This window comes from Calidris pugnax, unplaced genomic scaffold (genome assembly GCF_001431845.1).
Source record: "Calidris pugnax isolate Ruff unplaced genomic scaffold, ASM143184v1 scaffold16, whole genome shotgun sequence".
NCBI classification, from domain to species: Eukaryota; Metazoa; Chordata; class Aves; order Charadriiformes; family Scolopacidae; genus Calidris; species Calidris pugnax.
The window spans coordinates 258,962-271,283 of record NW_015090847.1 but is presented as its reverse complement, the minus strand read 5'-3'; the positions used below and the strand labels follow the sequence as shown (position 1 = coordinate 271,283).

The following is a 12,322-nucleotide window of genomic DNA, read 5'->3' as shown; positions in this document are numbered from 1 at the left end:
CCCCCGGGGGGGGGGGGGGGGGGTTGCAGGGTTTTGTTTGTTGTTGGTTTGTTTGGGTTTTTTTCTTCAAAACAGCAGCGCAGGAACTCGGCAACGGGGGAAAACAACCCTCTCGAGAACGTAACACCGCCGTAATCGCGGTATCTAGGGGTATCTGGAAAAGGCAGGCCAAAAATATAATCTTAAATGGTGCCTTTTACTACACACTGGCAAGCAGTGGGCTGTGTGCTGTCTCCTCGTCTGCCTGGCCAGGTAAAGGTGGGGGTAACCCGCCTTCGTTAGCCCTTTTGCAAGTCAACATGCAACATTCTGACATCTAAACACAATTAAATGGAGAACACATACCAAAAAAATGCAATTTATCCAAAATCTGAGAACACATACCACCTCCCATGGGGAGTTTACTTTCACAGGTAGGGCTGAACCTCTCCTCTCCTGGGGATGGTTGGTGGCTGCCTGATCTAGGATAGATCACCTTACCGGCTAATTACAGTCTTACAGATACAGAAAAGGCCATGAAAATACTCAACAAAAGAAAACAAACAATTAAAATAATGTTCACTTTGCATTTAGTAGCAACCAGCATCAAAACACCAAGTCTTGTCATCCCTGTTCTTCCTGACTGCTAAGGGGAATGCCAGAAACTAAATTAAAACACCACGGTTCTGTGAAACCTATGGAAATTTCACTTCTCATTTCATCAGGACCAACGTTTTGCTCCTGAGCTACCCTCTGCCCTCACAATTTCTTTAAAGGCTTTGGTCTAATTAGCTCTTTCCCAATGCATACATACATGCACACTGCAAAGTTGATTCATCCTCACCAATGATGAACCACCACAGGTGGATTTATTTCCAATACTACTTTCAGTGTCCAGTAATCCCTTTGCTAAAGAAAGTCAAACTATCAGTCTCAAAGTTAATCCATGCTCCCAATGAAAAATTTAAATATTATTTCAGAGGCAGCTGAGAGCAGCAGCCCACGCAGTGTCCAGTGCTGTAAAGCCATGAAAAGCAGGCTTTTCCATCAGAACCTCCAGGTGACACTCATCACAATAATGATGCGCTTTGGTACCAGCCTGCTCGTTATTTTAATATCGCCCTAGGAGCAAATACAAGGGGCACACTCCAAAGGGGAAAGATCCATTTGGTCTGGTTCCTCACCCCACGATGACACACCAAACAAAGAGTTAATGGTGTGCGCTGACCTAAAAGTGAGCACGGAGACTTCCTCTTCGAGGTGATGCTTTTTCCACCCCTCTCGCTGGGGCCAGTTCTCTGGCTGAGGCTGACACAGAGCAGACCGAGAACAACAGGAGTGGAAAGGAGAAGAAAAAAAAAACCCGACAGAGCAGAGCAACAAGGGGTACCCAGGTACCCTGCTGAGATACCCAGGTACCCTGCTGAGATACCCAAAGGATGCTGAGAGGAGGTAGGGAACAGCCTGAGGGAACTCCTCAGCCAGCCCCCCGGCACATCTTCCAGGAGAGGCAGAGGATCACCAGCCTCCCTTTGTACTTCCAAGGTTACCTGTCTGTCCGGCACTCAAGATGCCAGGTAAGGCACGCAGTCCCAGGAACTGGAGGTGTTTGGAATAGTTCTTCAAAAATGTATAGCCAGGAGGGACAGGTTTGCTGGGCAGGAGATGTTTCTCAGCACTGGCTGACACAAATGGTTGCACTGAAATAATGATATCTAGTTATTTCTGTTCATATTACTTTGGGGGGGGGGGAGCTAAACTAAATTACTAAGGTAACCATCAATAGCTCCAGGATCTCATTGTAATTTACTACGATCTACTGAAATGTGGATTGAGTTTGACTGATTTCATAGCTACCACCATGGTGAAAAGCTCATGTGTTATTTTCAATACCAAGAGACAAGTTTGATGTAGTTACATTGCTCTGACGCATCCTCTATTTACGGGAGAAGATCGTCCATGCTGAAGTCTTCAGTGACACATCACCTGAAGTCTATGTCTCTACATCTGTTTTTTTTTTCTTGTTAGCAAAGGCTGATGATTTCAGATACGTGGACTAACTGGGAAAATAAGAGTGATTTTTTTTTTTTTGACCCAAGATAACTATTTAAGATGCAAACCTGTAAATGCCTACACGCTTGTGTATGTTACAATAGCATGTATGTCCAGAGCATTTCCCTAATCAAGGTGATATTTTTTTTTTTTTGACCCAAGATAACTATTTAAGATGCAAACCTGTAAATGCCTACACGCTTGTGTATGTTACAATAGCATGTATGTCCAGAGCATTTCCCTAATCAAGGTGATCGCCCTTTTTTAGCACTTGATAACCCCAATCCCTGTACTTGGGGTGACAAAGTTGTTTTTACCCTTCCTAGACTCACATCTCTGTAGATGTAGAAGCACAGACAGAATAGCGAAAACGAGAGTCGCGCAGCGCTAAAGGTAGATGCAATCGAAAGCCTAAAATAGCATGGTGGTTCACAAACACAGGAACAGCCAGGTACCACAGAAAACAGGAACTCCAAGAAACTAAAAGTAACCTTACTCTTAATTATTGTGCAGCACTCGAAATTATTCAACACATTGTTTCATTGCCTCTAGCAGAACACCTGCAAGTTTAATAAAGCTCCCTTTTACATTCCTGTATTTATATCCCTTTAGGTAAAACCTTTTTCCCCCTGAACAATGTCTCCTTCTGAAATTCACTATCATACTGTAACAACAAAAACTAACAGAGCAGAACAATAATATGCAGCTGATCTGAAAAGGCTTACGTGGGACTGACAAGGTGTTACTATCACATTTGAGAGACCAGACACCCAAGAATAAAACATATTCTTGGCTGTTGAACAGTAACAAATGCTCTGGGGCAACTACTTTGCCATTGAGCAGAAAGCCCAGTTCATAAGGTGCAGTTCAAAAATTGCTGGTGACATCCAGCCCCACACCAGAGCCAGCATTCACAGCCTTCATTAACCTGCCAGGGACAGATGGCTTGGTGAGGACATTCACCTTAACGCAACTAGTTAGGGGCTAGCAGGGTAAAAAAGCAAGGATCACCTGCAGAATGTTGCTCACCCTAATTCATATGACCTATCAGACTTCACAAGTTTGCTTTTTTGCTGTTTGGTGGTTTTTTTTTAATTAGTTTTTGTGAATGTTTTTTATACCCTCACCTCAAAAAAACTCCATGCAAACAAGCAAAAAAAAATTTTTTTTAATTAGTTTTTGTGAATGTTTTTTTAAACCCTCACCTCAAAAAAACTCTATGCAAACAAGCAAAAAAAAACGCCAAACCAAACAACAAACACAAAACAGGTAATTAAACCGAAAACTAGAACAGAGTTTCTGTTTAACAGAAGTTGCCTTCCCAATTCAGTGCCCTGTAACAGCTATAGTTCCTCAGGGTATCAGGGGCACATGAAAACAGAAAATAACCTTTCCCCTTACTCTGGCACAACTGTGTTAGAGAACAGTTAAAAGAGTCAGATCATACCCTGGCATGGTGTTGATTTAAGAACACTACTACATAGAATTTAAAGACGAGTGCCCTGTAACAGCTATAGTTCCTCAGGGCATCAGGGGCATGTAAAAACAGAAAAAAACATTTCCCCTCACTCTGGCACAACTGCGTTAGAGAACAGTTAGAGGAGTCCACCTTGGCATGGTGTTGATTTAAGAACACTAATACATAGAATTTAAAGACAAGGCATGTAAAATACCACTTCAAATGCAAAAAGTCCAGTTAATAGGTCAGATTACCATCAAGCTCTATGATTTTCTCCCTATAGCAAGTAAACTGGCAGGATCAAAATTCAACTGCAATTAGGCACTTCAAGAGAATGCTGCTCAGAAGACCAGAGTCATGTTCATCTCACACTATTTTCCTCAAGAGAATGCTGCTCAGAAGACCAGAGTCTTCACATGTGTTCATCTCACACTATTTTCTACTTGTATGCCTTTTAGGGAGAGCAAGATTTTAAATTGGCATTTAAAATATATTTTCCTTCCATTGCATACTTCCTTTAAATTGTTGGACAAATTATTGACAAACATTTAAATTAGTTAAAAGCTTTAAATTAGTTAAAAGTTTTCTAGTTCCATGCCAGATTAGGATACTAGAAAACAAAGCCTAGAGCCTATATATCTTTTTGCCTGCAAACAATTATTTACTGACCCTTTTTTGCATAAACTGCCTGGAAAATACATCTTTGCTCTTTAACAATCCTTAAAACACTGAAAATGTGACGACACAGTTTTTTTCTTAGCAGTTCTTTCAGCATTTTGTGGGAACTAAACAGGTCACCTTCCTCCTTTCCAACAGGAATTTAGAATGTATTGGACAGAACTCAGAGGAACTATGCTCTTCTTTTATGACGATAAGAAAGCCCCAACAGTGAGTAACGTGCTGTCTTTGTAACTACTCATCTGATTAAGTGCAGTAGCTATTTTCATCGAGTAATCTTTACGTACTCCAGACACCCCTCGGCACCCTTTCCTCTCTCATCTGCAGAGTCCAAAAAAATAGTACTGAACGTTTTCACAGAAAAGCTGAGAACAAAAAAAGCCAGAGCGAAACAAACTATAGCATATTAATTTGCCTCATCAAGACAAAAAAAGGAGTATTTTTTGGAAACCTACAAACGTATCCCCATCACTCCAGAATTTTACTGAGTGCTTTTACTTCAGCTGTGCACAAGGGCAAAATTATCACGGTGTGTAACATGACTTTCCCTTATGCAGTTGAGGAAAAAGTACTTGGTATGATGGTGTGCTCTGGCTGAGGGCTTAGCTGGAGTCCCAGAGCAAATCCTCAGGGAGGTCTCATGGATTTAATCTGTTTTTGATTGTGAAGATTAGGATGGGGAAAATCCAGCAAAGGACAGAGCTTTGACACATCTGTCAGTTAAACTAAACCTAAGTTCTAGGGGAAAAAAAAGTTTAAATTTCTTTTCTTCCAAAGAAGTTCTTTTGGGGAGCAGCTTGATTTCTGGTGAAAACTACAACTTGTGCTATTTCTCTTCCCCCCCCTCTTCCTTAGTACTCACAGAAATGAGGTCTCATGGATTTAATCTGTTTTTGATTGTGAAGATTAGGATGGGGAAAATCCAGCAAAGGACAGAGCTTTGACACATCTGTCAGTTAAACTAAACCTAAGTTCTAGGGGAAAAAAAAGTTTAAATTTCTTTTCTTCCAAAGAAGTTCTTTTGGGGATCAGCTCGATTTCTGGTGAAAACTACAACTTGTGCTATTTCTCTTCCCCCCTCCTCCTTAGTACTCACAGAAACTGGATATATCAGCTTTGACCTCAGCAACCAATGTTTGTCCAGACGAAAGTGGCTCTGCACGGTTCATCCTGATGCTGCCAACTGGGGAATTAGAACTGAAGGTAAAAAGAAGAAAGCGGAGATTTTAAGCTACTTGGTACTTTGCTCAGTCTCCCACAGATAGGCAGAGCTGCATTTTTGGTGCAGGAGTAGAGCTGCCTTCTTGACATCTAAGGGAACAGCCTGCAGCATTAGGGAACTCCCCCTGAAGCATTAGAAGTTTTGCCTCAGGATTATCTGAGCATATGAAACGAGCAAGGAATTGACCAAGAAGATATACAGGAAGTACCACGCCGACAGGCCCCATCACCTGTAAAATCAAGGTGGTGATAAACTTTCTAGAAGGTTTTAGACTTGAGACTCACCTTAGCGTGGCTTTCTCCTTGGATCCACATAACCCTCTCCTTTTAAAACTCCAACAGGGTTTTTTTAGCTTCCCACCTCTTTTCTCTCCCTCTCATTGAACTTGGAGTACTGGGGAAGTACAGGGTTTTGGGGTGTGATGGAGCTTGGCAAGGGAGCTCATTTCCAGGCATGGTAGTTCTAAAATAGTGAGAGTTATTTGACGTTTCCACAAGAAATAACATACTTTTTTTTGTTGTTGCTGTAGTTGTTCTTACACTGTCATTTTCTGTTCTCTCAGGCTAATGATTGTGAATGTGGGAAAGAATGGAAGGGTTTTATTCTTACTGTAACAGAGGTATGGAAGAGTTTTATATCTCACTTCACGTCAAAAGTGTCTGTAAGTGGGTTTTGCCTTCATGTGTGCCAGAAGTTGGTTTCCACGGGCACAAAGCTTTGCTTCTAAGGTGTTTGCACTCACAAAACTGTTGAGGGGATTTGTTGTTTTGTGCCTGGCTTGTTCTGTAAGTGGGTTTTGCCTTCATGTGTGCCAGAAGTTGGTTTCCACGGGCACAAAGCTTTGCTTCTAAGGTGTTTGCACTCACAAAACTGTTGAGGGGATTTGTTGTTTTGTGTGTGGCTTGTTTTGTTGTTGTTGTTGTTTTTGTTGTTTTTTCCCCTGAGGAGAGCAAAATTCAGGCTGACTTAACCCCAGCTTGTCTGCAATACACACTCTGCCACGCTGTCTAGTCAGATGCAGTTCCCAATTTGCTGTCCAGGAAGGAAAAGATTTCTAAGCACAAGTCCATCCCCTACAGCCCTGAAAAAGGGAGCCTGCTCTGAGAGACAACTCATGGGATAAAGACATAACCAAAGAAGTGGCCAAACTCCACACCTGAGAGAACCCCTCAGCCCCGTGTTTTATTTTACTATTCTTCTTAGCTAAATGCAGTTTGAAAATGCAAAGACCTTCTTGTGATAACGACTAGGGGAAAAATAAATGAAGTTTGTTCACAGATGACTTTACATTGCCCTAGCTGAACCACTTAGAAAGCTGAGGATGGCTGAAGTGGTTTAAATTCCAGTTATGCAGCCTTTTGCAGTATAGTAACCTCAAAATATTATTGTGGATTTCTGCATCGTTCCCACTTCTTTTAATGAGCATTTCTTCTAATATCCTATTCTAACAAAAACACACGTGCAGCATTTTATTCAGAGCAGAGGCATATCCAAACCTTCCAAATTATCACAGCTGCTTAAACCAAGCAGGTAAGGATGATTTCTGCCCAGCAGCTGTGCTCAGAGCGCGGCTGTGATGCGCACACAGCAATGATTGCTCACAGTGTTTGTCCACTCTTTCATTTTCAATTCCGCTGTTGGTTTTCAGCTGTCCATTCCACCAGATGAGTCATTACCACCTGAGCAACTGAGACGAATGCAAGAAGTGCTATACAAGGAAAAGCATAGAAGGAATATGCTTAACAACTGTGCCAGCACAGCCTTGGACAGAAAGAGCCCTCCCAGCAGTACACAGACCCCTCTGCCAGCGTAAGCTCTGAATGCAAACCCCAGCCTGACTGAAGAGCCTTCTCTTCTTCTTTCAAAGTATTACTTCCACGCACAAGTTCAAAATTCGGCTGTTGTATAAGGGTTGTATAATACTCAATGAACAAAATCTACCTTTAGACCTTTATAGATATTTCCTAAGGGAAAGACTACTCCTGGAGCTTTCCTACAACGCCTTTTGTTTCGAAAAGACTGAGTGCAATGTATTGCTATGCTTAAAAACCTTTTCAGAAAGCCAAATGTTGGGCTGTTGTGTGTGCCTTGCTGAGAAAATACCCATTACCATTGAGAAAGTCAAGGTAAATCGAGGTTACTCTCCTCACATTCTTTCCAAGGGTCCAGAAAGCATCATACCTGTGTGTGAGCTTCAGTTTCTGAGAAGGCCAAAGCAGGGCTGTCCTGAATTGTGCTCCTATAGAAGCAGTAATCAGTGAGAGTCCCTCAGATGTCATGCCTCTTGGTAGCCATGGCTAGTTACCCTGGATAAGCGTAGGGTGAAGAGGTGTTAGCCCAGTAGGCTGTGTCTCTTCGTGCAGCTCAGAATGACTTCATACAGCTCAGAATGACGTGCCTTTGCCGGAGCAACTCTCATTTATGCCTTTTCTCTCTTCCCTCCTGTGCAGGTGCTTCTATGCAGTGTCTCGGCAAGAAGCCGTAGAGATGTTAGAGAAGAACCCTGCCCATGGGAATCTGATCCTGCGTCCCGGCAGCGACAGCAAGAACTATGCAATCACTGTCCTGCACAGGCTGGAGTAGGTTGAGTCCACAATGCATTATCCCATTCTTAACTAGCACAGACTGTGTTACAAGCTCAATTCTTAATACCCAGAGCTGACATCTCTTGAGACAGGCCTTGCTTTCAGGCTGTTTTGAGAAAGGCAAATGGGGCCTGAGACTGATTTCTCAGTTCTCTCCTCCTCCAAAGCCAGTTAGATTAAACAAAGCAGCAATAAAGATCCACCAGGAAAAGCCTTTTTTTTTGGCTAGATGGGCTCCCCTTGTTTGCCATGAAATCCTATTCCATTTAAGAAGTCATCCCACAGAATGAAAATGGGACAAGCCGTACCACTTTATAAAATGAAAAACAAGAAATGAAAGATAAGTATTTTCAGACAGTAACTTAGTCAAACAACACGCCACATTTCAACTGAATTGCCATGTTTTAGCTTTTGCAGAGCTTCAGAACAAGAGGGATCTGGGACACCAGGAATGACATTTGCAATTCCCAGTGTTTCTAAACTAAAACTAAAATGGGGGGAAAGAAAAAAAAACACCTTGCTGAACACCTTCAGTAAGCTCGGGGGATACTACAAAGCACACCCATTTCTTCTGCAAAGGAATTTATAATGACAATGATACACCAAAAAGTATTTCATTTCAGGTAGTATATCAACTTTCATTTTCTTTCAGTCCCCCACACTTAAAGCACTATAAAGTGGTGTCCAAAGGAACAAGTTACCTTATTGATTTAGAAAGACAGGTAAGTGAACAATTCCCTTGTTGAAGATTCTTAAGCAGCTGTAAGAAATACCACTTTGCAGAAAATTAGAAAATCTCTAGTAAATTCCTAACTGTAATTTGTGAGTCAAAGTAAAGCATGAGGAGAGTTCACCTCTCTTGATAGTCCAACTAACCTAACCTCAAAGAACAAGTCATCTTTTAAGAACTAGAAAAGTAGGACAACCCCTACCCATCTTTTCTCTAACAAAAATAAAATCAAACCAATCACAAAACAGTCCTGTTGGTTTGAAGAAGTATCTGCTGTTACACCGTCTGCTGGAAGATCACCAGCAGTCAGCGAAGAGCAGGGTGGTACAGAGAGCCCTCTCTCTTCCTCTTGGTTTACTCATTTGATGGAAGGGAAGGAGTTGTATGTTCCGGGGTCAAAATATCCCCGTAGATTGCAGAGGGCTGTCCTGAACCTCACCACACCCAAATGCTGGATGGAAATCCTTTCTTGAGGAACGCCATTAGGGATCCCAGCCTGCCAGCATGTTTGAAAATAATATATTCTCAACACGGGTAGCGTGTTTTATTGGGTGGGTTGGTTTATTTTTTTATTATTTAGTTGGTGGCTTTTGTTTTGGTGAACCAGGTGACGCTCCCAAGCCTTCAGGATGTTGTCAGTTACTTTATGACCCAAACCCGAGGGACCCTGAAGCCGTACGTCGTCCCGACGCGCGCCGCAGAGGACCCGGTGTCCTGAGAGCAAGCTGGGGGCTGCAGGCACACGCAGGAACGCTCCTGCTAAAGGAAAGAGGCAGGGAAGCAGCAGAGGAACTCCGTGCTATTGAAGAGAAATGGAAGGCATTCCCCAAGCTACTCTTTCTCCGTTTCTAGAACAGCTCTGTCGGTCCTAAACCAAGAATGCGATGCAGCTTCTCCCAGAGAAACTCCTGAGATTTGGGGAGGGGCAAATAACCCCAATTCCCGCAGAAGATTAAATGCTGTCCTGAATTGTGCTCCTATAGAAGCAGTAATCAGTGAGAGTCCCTCAGATGTCATGCCTCTTGGTAGCCATGGCTAGTTACCCTGGATAAGCGTAGGGTGAAGAGGTGTTAGCCCAGTAGGCTGTGTCTCTTCGTGCAGCTCAGAATGACTTCATACAGCTCAGAATGACGTGCCTTTGCCGGAGCAACTCTCATTTATGCCTTTTCTCTCTTCCCTCCTGTGCAGGTGCTTCTATGCAGTGTCTCGGCAAGAAGCCGTAGAGATGTTAGAGAAGAACCCTTCCCATGGGAATCTGATCCTGCGTCCCGGCAGCGACAGCAAGAACTATGCAATCACTGTCCTGCACAGGCTGGAGTAGGTTGAGTCCACAATGCATTATCCCATTCTTAACTAGCACAGACTGTGTTACAAGCTCAATTCTTAATACCCAGAGCTGACATCTCTTGAGACAGGCCTTGCTTTCAGGCTGTTTTGAGAAAGGCAAATGGGGCCTGAGACTGATTTCTCAGTTCTCTCCTCCTCCAAAGCCAGTTAGATTAAACAAAGCAGCAATAAAGATCCACCAGGAAAAGCCTTTTTTTTTGGCTAGATGGGCTCCCCTTGTTTGCCATGAAATCCTATTCCATTTAAGAAGTCATCCCACAGAATGAAAATGGGACAAGCCGTACCACTTTATAAAATGAAAAACAAGAAATGAAAGATAAGTATTTTCAGACAGTAACTTAGTCAAACAACACGCCACATTTCAACTGAATTGCCATGTTTTAGCTTTTGCAGAGCTTCAGAACAAGAGGGATCTGGGACACCAGGAATGACATTTGCAATTCCCAGTGTTTCTAAACTAAAACTAAAATGGGGGGAAAGAAAAAAAAACACCTTGCTGAACACCTTCAGTAAGCTCTGGGGATACTACAAAGCACACCCATTTCTTCTGCAAAGGAATTTATAATGACAATGATACACCAAAAAGTATTTCATTTCAGGTAGTATATCAACTTTCATTTTCTTTCAGTCCCCCACACTTAAAGCACTATAAAGTGGTGTCCAAAGGAACAAGTTACCTTATTGATTTAGAAAGACAGGTAAGTGAACAATTCCCTTGTTGAAGATTCTTAAGCAGCTGTAAGAAATACCACTTTGCAGAAAATTAGAAAATCTCTAGTAAATTCCTAACTGTAATTTGTGAGTCAAAGTAAAGCATGAGGAGAGTTCACCTCTCTTGATAGTCCAACTAACCTAACCTCAAAGAACAAGTCATCTTTTAAGAACTAGAAAAGTAGGACAACCCCTACCCATCTTTTCTCTAACAAAAATAAAATCAAACCAATCACAAAACAGTCCTGTTGGTTTGAAGAAGTATCTGCTGTTACACCGTCTGCTGGAGGATCCCCAGCAGTCACTGAAGAGCAGGGTGGTGGCAGAGAGCCCTCTCTCTTCCTCTTTGTTTACTCATTTGATGGAAGGGAAGGAGTTGTATGTTCCGGGGTCAAAATATCCCCGTAGATTGCAGAGGGCTGTCCTGAACCTCACCACACCCAAATGCTGGATGGAAATCCTTTCTTGAGGAACGCCATTAGGGATCCCAGCCTGCCAGCATGTTTGAAAATAATATATTCTCAACACGGGTAGTGTGTTTTATTGGGTGGGCTGGTTTATTTTTTTATTATTTAGTTGGTGGCTTTTGTTTTGGTGAACCAGGTGACGCTCCCAAGCCTTCAGGATGTTGTCAGTTACTTTATGACCCAAACCCGAGGGACCCTGAAGCCGTACGTCGTCCCGACGCGCGCCGCAGAGGACCCGGTGTCCTGAGAGCAAGCTGGGGGCTGCAGGCACACGCAGGAACGCTCCTGCTAAAGGAAAGAGGCAGGGAAGCAGCAGAGGAACTCCGTGCTATTGAAGAGAAATGGAAGGCATTCCCCAAGCTACTCTTTCTCCGTTTCTAGAACAGCTCTGTCGGTCTTAAACCGAGAATGCGATGCAGCTTCTCCCAGAGAAACTCCTGAGATTTGGGGAGGGGCAAATAACCCCAATTCCCGCAGAAGATTAAATGTGGGGAAAAAAAAAGAGAGTGGGAAAGAGAGGAGACGTTGCTCCTGCAGAATGTGATGGAAAAAGACTGTATTGAAATTAGGCAGACTGTTTGTGGGCTCAGTTCTGTCCCGTGCTCACAGCGCAATAAATTCGTCCTCTTAAAAACCCCTGTTCTTGTTTACACACTGGTGACAGTGTCAGTGCTGGGCATCCCACAGGAACAGCAGGGATGCCTCACCTCGGAGGGGGCTTTGAGAGGCACAGAACAGACCAAAAAGCAGAAAATACAAGTCTGGGTAGTTTAAACTGGGATTCCTGTCTCTCCTCAGGGCCATCAGCCCTTCCAGGACCCAGAACATCCCGAGTAAGGTGGTGGGAGCATTTCCCATGGGATGCAGCTGAGGGAGGGCATAAATTCAAGCAAAACGAGGCATCTCCATCCCAGATGAACATTCCCCCCTACATGCCAGCAGGGGTGTTCATCAGAGCCTGCTGTGAGCTAATTCAGGAAACTAAACAAAAAGAAATGAGTGTTCCTGTTGAGGCAAGCCCCAGGGAGTGCGCAGGGAAGACAAGATTGCCCAGCTGGGAACGGGGGAAGGCAGCAGGGCATGGGAGCGCCC

The 12,322-nt window shown here is 43.3% G+C and overlaps 1 protein-coding gene across 1 annotated transcript; it reads left to right on the top strand.

Annotated features, from left to right (window-relative positions):
* Nucleotides 1-1,418: 1,418 nt before the first annotated feature.
* On the top strand, nt 1,419-11,477 carry STAP1 (signal transducing adaptor family member 1). The gene is made up of 11 exons (XM_014943086.1): nt 1,419-1,556; nt 4,307-4,378; nt 5,258-5,371; nt 5,953-6,009; nt 7,039-7,199; nt 7,841-7,969; nt 8,628-8,697; nt 9,313-9,416; nt 9,894-10,022; nt 10,681-10,750; nt 11,388-11,477. Exons 1-11 carry the CDS (start codon nt 1,419-1,421, stop codon nt 11,475-11,477), a joined length of 1,134 nt encoding a protein of 377 aa, XP_014798572.1.
* Nucleotides 11,478-12,322: the final 845 nt, after the last annotated feature.